Here is a 19,316-nt window from a genome sequence, read left to right as displayed (position 1 = left end):
TCACCAGCAAAATCAAGGAGAGACAACGCCAGGTTTAGCACATGCATGCATAACCAACACACAAGCGGACTAGATCCAATACATTCAACACTTGCAATGCATTGGATGGATTCTCCCATTTAAAAGTAGTTATATTTATGGATTCTCAGAAGTAAACGCCATCAAAATGAGTGTTTGAGGTAGGGAATTAAAGTCAAAAGCTTTTTAAGTGAATAGCCCCTCAGGGAGGGGTGTTAAGTGAAGTGTGTGTGTGTGTGTGTGTGTGTACATGACTGGGCGACGACATGTATATGCTGAGTGTTAAAGCCCATGTCCTGGGTGCAGCTGTGCGTGTGCTCAGTGGTTGAATATTGATTGCAGGATGTGTGTGGCCGAGTGCTTTAGGGTGGGCGCAGAATGCATTTAAAGCCCCATTCAGCAACTTTTCCAAGTTTTGCTATTGGAGAAACTGTGCCCTCTGGGTGCAATAGCATCGGTATCGATATTGCCGTTCAAAGTCAACAAAACACCGCGGCAGAAAGCTCTATGTACCGTACATGTGATATTGGGTACTCACAACGTGATGAAATAATAATCCATAGTTACATGAAACGTCATTTTCATAGCAAATCCGCACCGAGTTACTTCCTTGTTTTCATGAACACAACGCTTCCGCTGCACAGCGCATCTTGCCTCCGGGACGCAGGTCGCTTAGTCCCACGAGAGGCCTTTGGAGGGCGGTGTGTGACCAATAGAGGTGACATTCTCCCTGTTACAAGTCACTCTACCATCCTCAATGACTAAAAAGCCGTTATAGTAAGGTGAAAAAGTTACTGATTGTGACTGGCTCAACACGTTCATTCGGGTATAATAGATGTTTTTAGGAGTGTGTGAAAGAGAAGGTGAGACAAACAGCGAAAGAGAAAACGGGGAGAAATAGAGTGGCATGGTCGTGTGCGATGACCCAGTTTTGAGCCCCTCCCCTCGCCCCATCTGCCACTGCTGTTTTAATCCACTGGTTACCATGGTAGCATGCGTACACACACACCCCAATAATGTTGTACGGCCCGCCTGCTGACAAACCAGCAGGTATGTAGCCTTTAAATGTCATGGGGCTGGGTCATCTCTCGGCAAGGTGAGGACAGGCAGTCAGCTTTATTCATGTTCACACAGATTCAATCAACAGCAAGAGGAGAAATAAGCCTCGCCCTGCCCGTCGGCTAGAAGACTATATTGCTGTCATCTGCTGCCCCCCAGTGGCTGCACACAAACACGTGAGGGTGTCGGACCCAATTTTCACAGGTTGTGGTGGAGTGCATACCCCACTTTTGAATCCAATTCCCTGTCAAATAAAAATGATTCTGATTCAGAATTGGTTAAGCCCCGTTTCATATTCATACAATTACAGCCTTTCAAACCTGTGGTACTCCAGAGTATTAATCTGAGGACTTTAACAGGCGACCATCCAGTCTCAAACCCACTTCGCCAACATCTATACGTTTTAACCCAAGACTCACCGGTCTTCTCTGGCTCCTCGGGGGCCGTCCCGGCGATGCCGCTGCTCTCCAGGCCGTAGGCGGGGTCCACCTTGCCCGTGCTCCTGGCCGCCTCCTGCACCTTCTTAACGTGTGCCTCCACCAGCTCCGCCGGCACCTCCTCACGCACGCGCGAGAACTCCTCTGCAGGAGGGGGACACAATGCGGTCTACTTTTACAATCTTGACACTGAGCTGGGCGCACTTACCCAGAGTGACTCACAATGAGTGAGCAAGTAGGACTTCAGCATGTTTAGTAAAAGGACATGATGCATGGCCGTACTGCAACACAATTGTGTCGATTTGTATATTTTTGTTTTTATTTTGTTTTTTACAAAAATTTACATTTTTGTTATGAAAAATTATGTGAATAAAGCTACTGTAACTTAAATTTTCTCCGTCACAAATAATTGTAGAATATTGGCACGTCTGCCACACTGAAACTTTGAATTTAGAGCTATCCCTAACCCGGTGTGTTAATGTTTGGCGAAAATAGTCAAGATGTTCATATGTTCAAAAGTGCAATAAATTAATTTTGTTCCTCAAGCTTAATAATATTGATTAGCAATTATAATTGTAGCTCTAATTGTATGGCCCTACCTAGCTGTTCTAGGAATTGAACCTGTGACTTTACATTTTCTTTCTTACATTTACAGTAGCATTAACTACTAAGTCACAATAGCATCATACAGTAACACACATATTGGTTGGTTACACCAATGTGTGTGTTACACAGTATCTTGTTACACATTTTAGCAAGGAGGACTGTGTGGTCTTAATTTTTATTATTGAACACATCCCCGCCCCCCAAAAAGGGGGGGTAGTACTGCAACATGTTAGGACCCGCGGCAGCATAGAGCTGCCGCAGTGGGTGAGGGGGGGGGGGGGGTTCTGCTCAGCATCTCATTATGACATCATAACAAGATGCCGTATTTTCACGTTATGACATCTTTTCTTGTTATGACATAGAAACTTATCTCATTATAATGAGAAACTTTTCACATTATTATGAGATAACATGTCATTATGACATATCAACTTTTCTCGTTATGAGATATTAACTAACGAGAGAAGTTTCTCGTTATAATGAGATAAGTTGGTATGTCATAATAATGAGAAAAGATGTCATAACATGAAAATATCTTCTGAGAAAAAGATCTCGTTATAATGAGAAAAGTTGCTCATTATGAGATACTGAGCAGATTTTTCCGCCCCACTGTGGCAGCTCTACGCTGCCGTAAGAAACAAACATAACAAGGATGAACATGTAACCAAAAGTAAAAAAAAAAAAAAAAAATCCTCCCAAACAGTTCTATAAATTCAAGAGAAACCCCCGTCTCCCCCTCTGTCCTCACCCAGGGCCGCCTTGGCAGCGGCAGACGCCACTCTGGGGTCGACCACGGAGGCCAGGAAGGCCACGGTGCTCATGACGGGGTTGCCAGACTGGCTGAAGGGGACGGGCTGGTAGGCCAGCGGGCCCAGGGTGGACTCCGTGCTCTCCAGGTAGGGATCCTCGATGGGCAGCCGCAGGAAGTGCAGGATGCACTCGTCTTGGGTCCGCGAGCCCACGTGCTCCGACACCTTGTTCCAGTCATCTTTGTACATCTCCAGGGCCTGGAGGGAGGGGCAGAGTATTGCATCAGTATTTCGGACAGCTGGCTGAAGGAACAAACAGTTTCTTCACTCCATAAACTAAGCATAACCACAATCCACAGCAGTCGTGTTAATTGGCTTCTGCTGGCCCACAACTCACCTCCAGCAGCAGAAGAGTCTCCTGCTCAGTCCAGTCCCTCGTGGAGGTCGCCCCTTTAGCCTGTAGGGAACCAAAAACAGTCAAGTTCATGACAAGTCTATTTGTAACTGGGGACATTAATGTTTGTTCAGTAATATGCAAATGACCTGACTTTGTCTGGCCCACAGGCACAGCAATGAAAGCACCTGAGCAACATGTTGTGCCTGCCTGTCCTTGTTAGACCTGAATGTTAGTAGCACTGATGATAGTCCTCGACTGAAACGTTTGCTGCCTTTTGCTGTCTTTTAAATCCACCTTTTCTTTTTTGCACTGTTTTGTTTTGCACCATGTGAAAATAAAGTCTATTTGCTTGATCTCAGCCTCTGGACCTCCTCTGTTATATCTGGTGTGTGGGTATTCCCTTTGACCTCTATTGTTCAGTCATCTGCCCACCACCTCAAGCTCAATCTTGGTAAGACAGAGCTACTCTTCCTCCCAGGGAAAGACTGCCCTCTCGCAGATCTCTCCATCTCCATTGACAACACCACTGTCCTTCCCTCCCAAACAGCTAAAAACCTTGGGGTGATCCTTGACAACCAGCTGTCTTGCTCGGCCTACATTGCTGCGACAGCACGCTCCTGTAGGTTCTCCCTCTACAACATCCGCAAAATCTGTCCCTTTCTCACGAGGGAAGCGACGCAACTCCTGGTCCAGTCACTTATCATCTCCCGCCTGGACTACTGCAACGTACTTCTGGCCGGCCTTCCTGCCTCTGTATGTATGAAGGAAGACTGTTGACCTTGGTGTTTGAAACGGGGGTAATGTATAAAGGAAGACTGTGCTGACCTTGGTGTTTGAAACTGCGGTAATGTATAAAGGAAGACTGTTGATCTTGGTGTTTGAAACGGGGGTAATGTATAAAGGAAGACTGTTGACCTTGGTGTTTGAAACGGGGGTAATGTATAAAGGAAGACTGTTGACCTTGGTGTTTGAAACAGGGGTAATGTATAAAGGAAGACTGTTGACCTTGGTGTTTGAAACGGGGGTAATGTATAAAGGAAGACTGTTGACCTTGGTGTTTGAAACGGGGGTAATGTATAAAGGAAGACTGTTGACCTTGGTGTTTGAAACGGGGGTAATGTATAAAGGAAGACTGTTGACCTTGGTGTTTGAAACGGGGGTAATGTATAAAGGAAGACTGTTGACCTTGGTGTTTGAAACGGGGGTAATGTATGAAGGAAGACTGTTGACCTTGGTGTTTGAAACTGCGGTAATGTATAAAGGAAGACTGTTGACCTTGGTGTTTGAAACTGCGGTAATGTATAAAGGAAGACTGTTGACCTTGGTGTTTGAAACGGGGGTAATGTATAAAGGAAGACTGTTGACCTTGGTGTTTGAAACGGGGGTAATGTATAAAGGAAGACTGTTGACCTTGGTGTTTGAAACGGGGGTAATGTATAAACGAAGACTGTTGACCTTGGTGTTTGAAACGGGGGTAATGTATAAAGGAAGACTGTTGACCTTGGTGTTTGAAACGGGGGTAATGTATAAAGGAAGACCGTTGACCTTGGTGTTTGAAACGGGGGTAATGTATAAAGGAAGACTGTTGACCTTGGTGTTTGAAACGGGGGTAATGTATAAAGGAAGACTGTTGACCTTGGTGTTTGAAACAGGGGTAATGTATAAAGGAAGACTGTTGACCTTGGTGTTTGAAACGGGGGTAATGTATAAAGGAAGACTGTTGACCTTGGTGTTTGAAACGGGGGTAATGTATAAAGGAAGACTGTTGACCTTGGTGTTTGAAACGGGGGTAATGTATAAAGGAAGACTGTTGACCTTGGTGTTTGAAACGGGGGTAATGTATAAAGGAAGACTGTTGACCTTGGTGTTTGAAACGGGGGTAATGTATAAAGGAAGACTGTTGACCTTGGTGTTTGAAACGGGGGTAATGTATAAAGGAAGACTGTTGACCTTGGTGTTTGAAACGGGGGTAATGTATAAAGGAAGACTGTTGACCTTGGTGTTTGAAACGGAGGTAATGTATAAAGGAAGACTGTTACCTTGGTGTTTGAAACGGGGGTAATGTATAAAGGAAGACTGTTGACCTTGGTGTTTGAAACAGGGGTAATGTATGAAGGAAGACTGTTGACCTTGGTGTTTGAAACGGGTAATGTATGAAGGAAGACTGTTGACCTTGGTGTTTGAAACGGGGGTAATGTATAAAGGAAGACTGTTGACCTTGGTGTTTGAAACAGGTAATGTATAAAGGAAGACTGTTGACCTTGGTGTTTGAAACGGGGGTAATGTATAAAGGAAGACTGTTGACCTTGGTGTTTGAAACGGGGGTAATGTATAAAGGAAGACTGTTGACCTTGGTGTTTGAAACGGGGGTAATGTATAAAGGAAGACCGTTGACCTTGGTGTTTTTCTTGTTGTACATGTCGGTGCGCAGGCCAAAGTTCTGCAGGTCGGTGGGCTTTTCTTTGCCTTTCTCTGGGAAGTTGAGCATCTGCTGAGGAGGGGGGATCTGGAGAGAACACATGGCATTACTCAACACCTCTGTTGGCTTTGATTTAGTATCACTTTAATATCTGTCAAGCACTTTGTATCGGCTTTACAAATGAAGCTTGTTATGAAAATACTATATGGGTGTTTACTGGGCTGGGGGGGGGGGGATCTAGAGAGAAGTAGCACATCACATTTAGGTACAATCTTATTATTTCCCTTTGTCTTTTGAGTCTCCCTCTCTCCCTGATGATCTTATCCGTCTTTACCTGTGCAGGTGCAGGTCGGTGGTGTAGTGGCATGAGGCCGGAGGGCGTGTCGGCCAGCACGTTGAAGTGGGGGGTGGGTGGGGGGCCCATGGGTAACGGGCGACTCTCAGAGTCAACCTGGTAGTTCACCAAACCCCACTGCTCCAGAAATGCATGAACCCTAGAGAGAGAGAGGTAAAAGAGTCAGAAAAATAATACAGACAAGACAATAGAGAGCCAAAGTGAACGTCACTTCCTGCTTCAGCACTGCACCAGAGATTTATTTTCCCATAGACATTTCATAAAACGTTGGCTCTCTATAAGGAACAAAACAACAATAAACACATTATCCCCCCAAGCAGGACGCCATTGGGACAATCAGTGTAATATTAAAAATGCCACAATGCAGCGATGTGACGCACAATTTCCTGAGGTTTTGTCAAAATCTGATCAGCGACGTCTGAGATATTGTGCATGACAGATTAACACACAGACAAAACAATCCATAATCCTGATTTCTGGTATATGTCTACCTTAATTACATTTAATCAGGTTGTTCCACTCAGATTAAGACCCCCCCTCCACACACACACACATTCCTGTAGGGCTGTGGTATATGGCTGCCCTACACTACTGGCACCACATACTCCAGCCAAGCTTCAGTTGTAGGCGGGACATATAGCAATGCTAGAATATGATTGGCTGGGTGATTGGAGGAAACAGTCTTCCAGGGACTAGTAGGGGTGTCACGATATTTTGTCAGACAAAATCTCACGATATCAAAACGTGACGATATGTCGTTGAGATGAAAAAACTATATTGTGAGAAAAAGAACATGCTGCACTGACGGCACTGATCTGCATTCTCTCTCTCTCTCTTTTTCATTGCTTTGTTTGAAATGGGGACTAAACCGACACTCATTAAATAACCGACAAGATAATGTGCTATTTATAGACTAATGCATTCCCCTGGCTGGCGATGTTGGCGCAACACTTATTCACATTTCCCCCGTGCGGAACGTGTGTTTCAGTGGATGACAGCAGGGCGCACTGACTGTGTGTCTGCCTCTCTGCCTGCACTGCACATGATGACGGACAGGGAGACCCCGCTGGTCCAAGCGGCAGGCGAGATGTCTCCCCTCATCTATAAACAGGGTATATGCAGCAATCCTGAGGTTATATTCAAGACTTTTTCAAGACCCTTCCAATACATTTCAAGACCCCATCGCCACTTCGAGCTGTGACCGATTACATCAGCGACACACCTTTAACTAACACTTACTATAGATTTTGAGTTTGAGATTGCAAAACTAAACAATGTTACTTTGCCATAACTTCTATTCACTGTATCAATAAAACATAATTCAGATAGGCCAGGAAGGAATCAAGTTCAAGAGAATAAATTGAGTGACTAACCCAAAGGCAAGGTTTATTTAAACTTAAAAATATATATAAAGTATATTTATAACAATAACACGCTCGCTCGCTCACACATGCACACAACAGTGTTTCCCTGAGGATCAATCTGGTGCACTCTGAGAGCTACCCCCAGGTATTTTCACATGATCAAATCTGGCCCCCATTCAAAAAGGTTTGGACAGCCTTGCCATATACAGTCTCATATCACAATATTGATATAAAATCGATATATTGCCCACCCGTAATATTGAGTGCCAGAATCAACCTCCCAATGATGCAATGTGCAGAAAAAGATTAGATTTCATTGATTATCAATCACTGCTTTCAACGTCTTTCTGATATAAATGTTTTATTTTTACAACCAGATCACCCTATTGTTTTATTTTTAAAACACCTATTAGCCTATAGGAATTATTCCATCAGTGCGACCAAACACATCATGAGATCATTATTATTCATTGAGCCTAAATGGTCTAAAAACGCCTACGGATTTTGGAAATAGACATGCAGGTTATATTGAGTTTATTGAGAGGGTGAATTGAGCTGCTGTAGATAGCCTACGTGGAGGCAGAAACCGCTCTTCAAAGAAATTACTGATGTGAATAAAAGTGGTAACTTTAGACAGTCATTCGGGAACAGACTAATAATATCCAACACAAAAAAATAAATATCGTATCGTATCGTTATTGCCCAACCCAATATCGTGTATCGTATCGTGAACTGAGGGTATCGTGACACTCCTAATTAATAGTGAGGACCTTTGGATAACAGCGCCCTCTTAACACATTGAGTGCCAGCGACGCCATATGGCGTCAAGAGAAATTTACCGTACGCTGCCAGCGACGCCAAATGGCGTCAATAACTCCAAATTCATATTTTGACGGGGGAATGTCGATCTAAGCCTCTTACATCGCCTCTTACAATATGGGAGCTGTTGAATGTGTCTAGCCTATTTTACAGAACCCTTAGGTGGCGACAGTGCCCTCCCGATTAGACAGAGGCCAGGAGAAAAGAGAGAAGAAGTCATGAGGAAACGGAAATCGCCATTGATATGCTTGAAGCATAACGTTACTTGGCTGTGCCTGTGAACAGCAGTCATCTGCTGCCACGGTTGAGCCCCATCCGTGTGCGCTGCGATGGTCCATCCATATGATTTAGTTGCCGACACGGCGACAGCGGCGTCTTTCTGAGGGGTTACATTGTTCTCGGCTGGGAGCCGAGGACACGCTGTGAAGGAGCGGGGGATGCAGGCAGCGGACTTTTCAGTGCGGGATGAAACAGAGCAAACCGCAGAGCAGAGACACTCGTCTCCTCCCACCACGGAGGAGGGGGAGGAGGGGGGTGGGCACGCAGGGCACTAACAGCATACAACCATTGACACACACACACCCAGGCAGCAAGCAGCAGGCTCGAACTCAAAGCAGAATTCATTCTGTCGCCTTTCTAACATAAAGATGTGATTATCTCAGAAACTAATTTCAACATGCTCTTTTCGGTCGAAAACACTCTTTTTCAGAGGGGTGTATTTCCAAAATGGAACGGTTTATAAACACAGTTTTTTTTTAAAATGAAACAGAAGGGTTCAAAGTTTCATTGAGGCTATTGGTTGTCCATATAAGAGGAACACAAAAAATGATATGGCTATATTAAAATGCATTGCGGCCTATGTGGCACAGTACAGCACCTTTTGCCCAAGGGCCGTGGCACTCAAAGTGTTAAATGGCATGTGACCGGTTGAATTCCACCCCCGTCCCGCAGCAGTGTTAATTTCATCGACGATGATGAAAACATTTAGTCAACACCCCTTTTTTTCCGTGACGAAAACTAAACGAAAGTAAATTTACTAAAATGTGACTAAATACTAAATAAATACTAAAATATAAACTAACCTAATACGCATTTTAGTCTAAAGACTAAGACTAAAAATAAATCTAAAATAGCTGCCAAAATTAACACATAGGATAGAGCTATCAAACTGGTAAGAAATCCGGATATTACACAATTAAAAGTGTTAAGAGTTAAATGTTGCTTTATAAATTTCAACACTTGGTACAACCTGTCAACCTTCATTCAAATTTCCAATACCTGTATTGGCCTAATTTAATTAGTTTAAATACAGAAAAAAATTGGACTAAAAGTAATGACTAAAAGTTGACTCAAATGTAATGACTTTTTGTCGACTAGACTAAAACATTTTGCGTTGTCATCGACTAAAACAAGACCAAAACTATCAAGGATAGAAATGACTAAAATGTGACTAAAACTAATAAGCATTTTTGTGTAAAGACTAAGACTAAATCTAAAATAGCTGCCAAAATTAACACTACCCCACAGTTCACCTCATGACAGCGCAGACATCCCCGGTCAGGTTCCTGCGGCAGGAGGTGGAGGTGAGGTACTCCTGGGGGTTTAGCCGATACGTGTCGATCATGAAGTTACGGTAGGCCAGGTATCTGATGGAGAGTCGGGAAGAAGCACCAGAAGGTTAGCAGGGCAGGAAACTAACATTTAGCCTGATAGGTACAGTAACCTGCCTACATAACAAATCAACATTATATAGAGTTTCAGCCGTAGAAAGAGATGGCGAGTGTCCGGTTGGACACTGGATCAGTGAATCATGGGATAGATGGGATTTGGATGACAAGAAAGCAATGGGCCCAAATACTGGTACAGTGTAATATGTAGGCATGCATGAAGAGCTTGTAATACTGGCACAGTGTAATATGTAGGCATGTATGAATACTGGCACAGTGTAATATGTAGGCATGCATGTGTGTAAGACTCACATCTCTGGAGACTTGGACTTGTTCTTTCCATTGAAGAACTCGGGCAGGGCTCGTCTCTCAATCTCATGGATACTAGGAAATTAGCAAATACAGATCATCACAATAAAAGCAGGAAATGACCAGCAACCACTTCAAACACTGTAAAACAGTGACTGTGGCTCCTAGGTTTCTCTACTCTACCAGGAAATTTGGCAAGTCATTAGCCATTGTTCAAAGGTACAATGGAATCTACCGGTAAGTCAGGCTTGACTAGCAAAGTTGCTCAAGTGACTGTTAAACCTTCCAAATCTGCCACTGTGGCTGGTGGATAGAAAACCTCTCATACTCTGATAATATCGTTTTATACACCACCTTTCACGTCACACAAGTGTATCTCATCTCATCTAAAATAAGTGGATAACAGAGGACAAGAACTAATATGCCTTTTTCGAGAGAAAAAGCTCTTATTTCCGTTCCTTGCAGTTCCCGATCACAAGCGATGATCATTCTACTGTCACAGGAATATTTTGTTGCATCTACTGCAGGGAACTATAGCTCTGGCCCGTGTAGATGAAAGCCTAATGTTGCGTACACACCGAAAGCAAAAATCATGTTCCTCACTTGCAATGATTTTTTATGTAATCTCACCGCATCAAATTTGCGAATTCGCCGCCGGGCTGAACGCACTGTAAAACTGAAAGAGCAACACACATTAGGGCTGTGAATCTTCACTGGCCTCACGATTCGATGACGATTCATCTGTCAACGATTCGATTCGATTCCAGGATGCATCGCGATGCATCTCGATACAGCTCAAAGTATTGCAGCTCCAAGTATCAAATCCTCAATTTTCTGTATATTACTGCTAGGGCTGTCAGCGTTAACGCGTTAATCGCGCGTTAACTATCGTTCCTATTAACGCCACTCATTTTTTTACCGCGCGATTAACGCATGCACGTTCTGTGATGTTTGAGCCTTGGTCCGCGCCGTAGTTTTGGAAATCAGGAAGCATTAACGTTGATATCAAGCAGAAACAAAGCTCCGTGAGCAGAAAAGGAGGAATAAAATGGGTATATTGGCAAGTTCAGCTTCAAATTGAGAAAGATGTCCTGCATTTTGGGTGAGAGAGAGAGGGAGTGCGTCAGCTCTCCCCGTCTGTCTCGTCTCACCGTGGCAGAGAGAGTGAGAGACAGACAGACGGAGAACGGGGGGGGGGGGGGGGGGGGGGGGGGGGAGACAGAGAGGGAGAGAGAGAGGCAGAGAAAGCGAGCGAGACAGACAGACAGGCAGTGAGAGAGGGACCGACAGAGAACGGGAACGTGAGAGAGAGAGATACCGAGAGAGAAAGAGAGAGGGGGGAGAGAGCATGCACGCAGCTTCTCCTGTCTGTGGCTGGAGAGATGTAGAGGATAGCACCAATTAACTTCACACAGTGCAGCCTGAGAGATGTGTATTCCCAGTAACTAGTAGCAATAATAACAATATTACCAATGGCCAAATACTTACCCATACTAATGATAGCTACCCATATTAATACAACAGTGCATCTTTGCACAAAGCTCTCAGGTTTAAGGTAGCCTACCTCGGTTTAAGGTAGATTTAGAACAGATTAAAAAATGCGATTAATTTTTGATTAATCGTGAGTTAACTATGGAAATCATGCGATTAATCGCGATTAAATATTTTAATCGATTGACAGCCCTAATCACTGCACATGGCTACTTTTTCATCAATTAATACAAGCAGTCAGATAAATATCAAGTCCCTTTTTTACTTAGAAAGTGCTTTAAAATCTGAATGTCAACAGAAATTTAAACATAAAACGATTCAACGATTCATCTGTCAACGATTCGATTCACAAGTCTGCTGTCTGTTTGAGTGTGTATGTGGCTGAATCGCTCTGCTTCAAGTGTGCGGCTTATGCTTTAGTAGGGCTGTGAGTGTCTGTCTTATGCTTTAGTAGGGCTGTGAGTGTCTGTCTTATGCTTTAGTAGGGCTGTGAGTGTCTGTCTTATGCTTTAGTAGGGCTGTGAGTGTCTGTCTTATGCTTTAGTAGGGCTGTGAGTGTCTGTCTTTTCCAGACACGTTGCACAAAGTGACTGATTTCACGTGTCGGCGATTTCATTTCACCTGTCAGTGGTTGCTGGCCCAAGTCCCATCTTTCTGCCTCATGATTGTTTCTTTGTGTCCCGTTTGTTTTCTTATCTCATTGTCTATGTTACCGTTTTGTCCCGGCGCCTATTATACGCTTTGCTGACCTGTCCCTCTTTACCCACCAAGGGTTCTTCCATTTTGTCCTAATAAGGTTTTCTTGGGAGTATTTCCTTGTCTTCACTGAGGAACAGCTCTGGTAGGTTAGGCCTGTTCTCTAGGCCTGTTATGTCTTTCCAACATGCTATTTTGTTTTCTTCCGCTCTGTTTTGTTGCCTAATGTAGTTCGTGTATCGCTTTGTTTCCTGATTGATTGTCGATTGTTGACGGCTGATATTCCCGCATTTCTGCTGTATAGTGGATGTCTGCGTCAGGACTGCCACTTCCGTGCGCCGCGGTTATTGTTGACGTTGTTATCCAATTGACGCAAAAATGGAGTTGGAGCTAATCGATTGTAGGTTCAGATGACATTTCGGCTAATAATAATAATAATAATAATAATAATGAATAGCTGCATATGATACATCGTCTGACTGTGAACAACGGCGGAAGGAGTGGGATGTCTCTACAGCAGAAACCCCAAAATATTTTCTGTCTGTCGCAGTTATATTAGTCGTCAGACTGATAGACTGAGTTCCCACATTGCATCTAGGTAGGCTCGCTCTCTGTAAAGTCCTCTGACTTTGTGATTCAAAGCATGAATAAACTTGACATGAAAATAAATTTGACTGAGCAGATATGGGTTTTACTTTTTTCAGCAACAGCCTGCTTCACATTACAGGGCTCACGTTAACTTTTAAAAGTGGTTGCCGGAGTGGCAACCTGGCAAGAGCTTTTGGTTGCCCGAATAAAAATACGGTTGCCATTTTTAGTCGCCTTATATTTTGAGTAATTAAGATACTATGCAGTCATAAGCCGGCTTAATAATGACGATGTGACAGAAAAGTAAGTATAATAGGGTTGGCACGATGGACGATGGCATCGACCATCGTGATTGGCCGACCCCCCATCGACCTCTGAGCCTTCTACATCGGATCATCGTGATTAATTATCTGTTCGAAATAAATGTGTGCCGTTTTAATAATAAAAGAGGCCAAGTCCCCTTACCGTGGCGCGCGGGGGACGCGCCGGCGGCATTAAACAAGCGCGCCCAGTTCAGTTCAGGAAAGCCTCCACTCCCCCTCCTCCTCCTCCGCTCTACTGCTTCTCTGAACAGGGGGCGGTTGTTTAATGTCGCCGGGGCGTCCCCCGCGCGTGTCGGCTGTGTTGTTGTGAAAACTTTTTAAGACAAAGAAGAAACTTCACGTTCTTTCCTGTTTTCAACCCAAAGTGAGTATAAGTCTTCAACTGTGAATTTAACTCGCCTGGTTCCAAAGTGAAAGTTGATACAGCACTAGCAATATTGAACGGCGCAAAACAAATAGGCTAATGTTAACGTTACATATCCTGACCAACAACGTGTGTGTGTGTGTGTGTGTGTGTGTGTGTTGAATTTAACTAGCTGGCAGAAAAGTGACAGAATTACTGGCGGATATAACGTTAGATTCATGTGGGCTTTTGAACCTAATGAGAGAGAGAGTTGAGGAGACTGGAGAGAGTTGAGAGAGAAATACAGCAGCAGCAGCAGCTAGGCTACTGCTAGCTGTTACAGCAGTAGCTGCCGCTCACTGCTTGAGTGGCCTGGCTCTGTGCAGGACTGCCTGTCATTCTCATGAAGAGCTCAGCTGTCCTGCTTTTAACGTGCATTGCAGCAGAGGATGGCATAAATGACGATGCCATCGTTCAAAACGATGTTTCACTGTAAAACAATCACGATGGATATTTTGGTGACATCGCACAACCCTAATAATAGTCTATAGTATATAGTATAATAGGCCTATTCAGTGTGCGCACCGGGTGTAGTAGTAGTAATAATGATAATAATAATAATAATAATAATAATAATAATAATAATACATTTGTGTAATTTCGTTTTCTAAACAAATCTTATTTTTTGTTTTCATAATGCATTTGCACTGAAAGGATTTGTTTAACTAATATTTGTGAACTTTCATTTTCATATATATATTTTTTTACAGTTATTGTTCATATTGCGCTTAATTTATTAATTAAAAGCGTTATTGATAATGAAGTAGCCTACGCCTCCTCATGTTCATTCAGGGATACTATGATGACAGTGGTTTGGGGCCCCCACTCTAAGATGTTGCACAGGGCCCCAAAAGGCCCAGAAGCGGCCTTGGCCCGCCGCGGTCCCTCTCTCTCTCACCCCGTATGTGACAGGCAGACGAGGCAGGGATGTAAAGCATTCCTCATTTCTCAGCATATACGCGGTGGTAAAACGTTTTTGAAGGATGTCCTGGTCGAGGTGTATGCTTGTTGTAGGCTACATGCTTTGCTGTATAGCGTTAGTTTTCTGTCCCGTTCAAAGACGCAGGGGTACCTCGATGACTTGACAAATAATTTCCTCGTCCTTTGTTTCTGTGCGTTCTTGTTCATTGAATTATCATCTTGCAGCTCGATTTGTGATGTCGATGCTGACGCAAGGTTAGCGACAGCGTTATTAGTCTGGGCTCGCCTTGGACCCAGCCAGACTTCCATCTGCTTTTGACATCTTCACGGTGCGTCTTGCAGCCGCTGTGATTGTGTGCGAGCAGCCACCTGTCCGAGTCAGTACTTGTTAAACACACCGCGCGCACGTGCAGCATGCATCACGTAGGTTCCGACTGGTAATTAGTAACATCGTTCAGATTGTAACAGCAATAAAATGTCACATATATGTGTGGAGGAAAAATCCACTGCAATGCTTGATCAATAATTTGCCATTACATATGTCACTCACAAGTATTAAAACATATTTATTTGGTGTATATTTTGCTGTTTGCTGCTGTACATATTTTTTTGCATGTTAAAACGTGGTTGCCACTGTGGCAAACAAAGGCCAAGAAATGGTTGCCCTTTTTTTTTGGGTTGCCCGGGGCCACCGGGCATCCGTTAATGTGGAGCCCTGCATTAACACAGCTCTTACCAGTTGTAGTCAAACCAGGCGGCATAGCTGGGGATGATGATGTGGTGGGTCTGCTCTGTTACATTGTCCTCGCCAGAGTCCATCAGCCGGTTGACTTGAGCTTTGCCCTGTTCCTCCTCGTCCTGCAGAGAGAGAGAGACGGGTCACAGAGGCTGGCTTGATGAAAGCAGGGTCTGTATGCACAGTTGTGTGTGTTCTTGTATGCCTTAGGGGTGGGACAAAAAAAATGTTGCAGTACAGCACAGTATATAGAACCAGACACTGGATGCATGTGCTTCTAAACACGGGAACAAATAGCGTAGCGGGATGGTAGCTTATAATGGGTGCAAGCAGACATGTAAACATGTTTAGCACTCAAGGGTATACAAAGCATCGTCTTCTCCAAATGAAAATGCTGCCTCTAGTGGCTGAGATGGAACAATGTTTTGCCATTTTTTTTGCATCCCATTTTTGCAGCCCCCCTAATTGCAGTCCGCGGAGCACCCCCACCCCCCTCACACACACACACACACACACACACACACACACACACACACACACACACACACACAGACACACACACAGTATAGTTTAAAGAGGAGTGAGAGCTGGCCATTGATCATCTTACTTTGCCACCAGACAGAACAGAGTCATCCTCCATGTCATCTGGTAGAAAGAAAACAACGGTCAGTTGAGATACCGGTATATACTATATTTTTGGCATGGCTTAATCAAACGCTATTTGGATCCTGATCAAGATTAGGGGATTTCTGATTGGTGGATTAACATAATAAACAAGACAACTAATCAGATCAAATCTAAATTCAGTCATAGGCACATACCCAAGTCAGCCACATTCCCTCCTTTTACCGGTGTACTCTCACTGTCTTTCTTTGAATTGGCTGTTTACGGGGGAAAAGAAAAGAAAATGGTGAAGAAGAGTGCAGTGCTGAGAGAGGAGAGAAAAAATACAAAGGCAGTTTTGTTCAGCGAGGCATCATCTGGTACTCTGGTTTGCAAAGAGGACACTAAAATAGATCAAGTGAGAAGTGTGTGTGTGTGTGTGTGTGTGTGTGTGTGTGCGTGTGTGTGTGTGTGTGTTTGGGGGGGGGGGGGGGGGGGGATAGGGGTTGATGAAAGTGGGACATTGCAGATGGGACTTGGTCTCTTTTTACTTTGTGTTTTTGGTTTTAGAGAAATCTTTCAGGAGAATGGAGCTGGAGCTCCATTCAGCTCTGGTTGCGCTCTGGGCGTCTCAAGCTGAAAAAAGGTTGAACATTTGGAGGAAAAGCGTGCATCAATGTCACTGCAAAAGCCGGCAGGGCCCCACTCTCGGGTGTTTTCAAATTTAGACCGAGGCCTTGATTTGCATACAATGTTTGAGTCCCCTCACATGACTGAGCTGGGCCATGCAAACGGCAGGGGAAAAACCAAAAAACGCTCCGTGCGCTGGTCTGTGCGCGTTGGAAGCACTCTGGAGATGATTTCCAAAGGATTCTGATGTGAAAAACACGTTTCCTATGGACACAGTCGCTTAGGCTGTTTTCCAGCTTTTCAAACTGCAATATTGTGTGTGTGTGTGTGTGTGTGTGTGTGTGTATTCTCTTGTCAGCCTAATGCCCCAGTGTATGATAAATACACAGAGTAGGGATGCAGCGGTTTCCGGTTTGAAGGTATACCACGGTTTGAAAAAGTCACGGTATCAAAACCACTAAGATTTGCCGTCATACCTTCCTCAGGGTATCAGCTGTTTCCCCAAAACAACATGCGCAGGTTGCTTGCAGAGTGCAGCTTACGCTGCCCCCTGGCATGGCTGCATGCCTACCTAGACTAGAGCACAGTAGAGAGGAGCTAGCCTGGGTAAACCCATCCCCCACGTGACCTGCTCTCAGACCTGCTCTCACTCGCTAGTGACTGGGAACTGAGAGAGCAGGTCACGTGGGGGCTGGGTTTACCTAGGCTAGAGAGGAGCTGTCACTGACTGTGTTTACAAGCGTGTGTGTGATAATGGCTGAAGCAGGAACGCAAGGACCCCCCTAAACCCCCCCCCTCCCCCCCCCCATCTAAAAAGACGACATCGGCTGTATGGGAATATTTCAGCTATCGTAAAAACACAGATGGCCAGGGCTTAGATCTGCATGAGCACCACCCGTCGTTATTTGTCAAATTCAGGGTACATTAAAACGTCGTCTTGCTTCAACATACATCGCATCGGACATAAACCGTGAAACCGTGGTATATTTGTCCAAGGTTATCATACCGTCAAAAAATCATACCGCTGCATCCCTAACACAGAGACAAAGAAAGCCCACTAAAACATTTTGTATTAAAATTAACTAGAACGACCGCACCGTAGATATATGCCTCTGCCAACAAGTGAGCAGTCGACATGCACACATCTGTCCAGACTTTGAAGTTTGAGCCAAATTAGCTGAAATTCCATCAAGGCGTTCCTGAGATATCATGTTAATGAGCATGAAACGAGCGGGCGTGATGTCACAGTAACCTTGAACTTTGACCACGAAAATCTAATCAGTTCATCCGAGAGTCCAAGTGGAAGTTTGATGCAAATTGGAAGAAATTCCGTCAAGGCGTTCTTGAGATATCGTGTTAACACGTTCACTGCCATTGACGAGTTGATACGTCAAAAAAAAAAAAAAAAAAAAATGACGGTGGGACGTTGATCTAACCCTTTTACATCTCTTATATAAATATTGGAGCCGCCGAACGTGTACAACCCATTCCACCGACCCACTAAGTGGCGACAGTGCTGAGCACTAGAGACTCCAGACTAGAAAAAGCCGAGCCAAAACTGCAGGGGAACGCGCAATGAAACCATTCTCATACTGTAAAATGGATTGGCGAAAACGCTTTCGCTTTCGCGCTGATTGCTGGCGGTGGGGGATTGCAAATTTGCATAATAGATTATGGGTGCAACACACTTTGAAACACGCAGCATAAATAAGACCAGAATCGCAAAGGAAACCCCAAGAAACGAGCGAGCCCATCCTCGCCCAGCGGCCGCCAGCAGACAGGAGCAGCAGCAGGAGCAGCAGCAGAAACGAGCTTGTGACACGCCCGCTGCAGCCAAGAAGAACACACACGGAGGGAGGAGTTTGAAGTAGAGGGGGGTTTCCTGCTGTTATGGAGGAAATTACTGTTCAAAACTATTGTTTAGATGTCTGACGTCTTACTGATGCCAAAAATGAATGGTTAAAGTGACTGTTCTATCGAATTTCACAAAAAGCTATTTATCTCAGCTTAAATTTTCAGACGCTGAAACCATGCTGTATTCAAGTGCTAATGCCTACATAACTACTAACTCTACAAACTAACTCTTTTAGACAGAGAAAGCACACATTCTATTAGTTATTTTGAGATATTTTGTGTTCACAAAATCTTAGCAGAAAAGAATCCTCGGGTCTTGAAAGATGAGCCAGAATCCTCAAAAAAACCCTCTGGCAGAAGCTACCTACAGTAAAAAAAAAACGGCTGGCAGTGAATGTGTTAACAAGCTTGAAAATGGCATTTGACCACCAAAATCTAATTAGTGCGTTCCTGAGATATCACGTTAAAGAGCTTGGAAATGGGGTTTGTGACGTCACAGTGACCTTGAACTTTGACCTTTAACCACCTAAATCTAATCAGTTCATCTTGAGTCCAAGTGGACGTTTGAGGCAAATTTGATGAAATTCCGTCCTCAGATATCGCGTTAACGAACAAACCGAATGCATAATGTCTCCGGCCTGGCTATTGCTGGCGGAGGCATAAAAATGAGCTTACAAACTGCATTTCTGCCACTCATTTTGTGTATCGGCTATTGGGGGAAAAGTGGTGCAAATTTGACAGGGCAAATGGCAGGAAACAGAGTCAAGAGGACAAAAAGCAACACTGTCAACAACAGTACAACACTGGAAGGAGGAAAATTCAATATAAAAAATAATCTGCATTGGAAACAGGCTGATCTATAAATATATTCA

The 19,316-nt window shown here is 44.2% G+C and overlaps 1 protein-coding gene across 1 annotated transcript in view; it reads right to left on the bottom strand.

The window, feature by feature from the left end:
- The window catches only part of smarcc1a (SWI/SNF related BAF chromatin remodeling complex subunit C1a), an 85,219-nt gene that overhangs the window by 34,129 nt on the left and 31,774 nt on the right, over positions 1-19,316 (bottom strand). Inside the window, exons 12-21 of the mRNA XM_083642971.1 lie at positions 16,179-16,238; positions 15,965-16,002; positions 15,358-15,479; positions 10,203-10,274; positions 9,756-9,869; positions 6,020-6,179; positions 5,662-5,772; positions 3,267-3,326; positions 2,869-3,127; positions 1,497-1,658 (exon numbers count right to left, since the gene is read on the bottom strand). Of these exons, the coding sequence (XP_083499097.1) occupies positions 1,497-1,658; positions 2,869-3,127; positions 3,267-3,326; positions 5,662-5,772; positions 6,020-6,179; positions 9,756-9,869; positions 10,203-10,274; positions 15,358-15,479; positions 15,965-16,002; positions 16,179-16,238 (1,158 nt within the window). The remainder of the gene's footprint in view (positions 1-1,496; positions 1,659-2,868; positions 3,128-3,266; positions 3,327-5,661; positions 5,773-6,019; positions 6,180-9,755; positions 9,870-10,202; positions 10,275-15,357; positions 15,480-15,964; positions 16,003-16,178; positions 16,239-19,316) is intronic.

This window comes from Poromitra crassiceps (genome assembly GCF_964638095.1).
Source record: "Poromitra crassiceps genome assembly, chromosome: 1".
In the NCBI taxonomy this organism is placed as follows: Eukaryota; Metazoa; Chordata; class Actinopteri; order Beryciformes; family Melamphaidae; genus Poromitra; species Poromitra crassiceps.
This window is presented reverse-complemented; position numbering and strand designations above follow the sequence as displayed.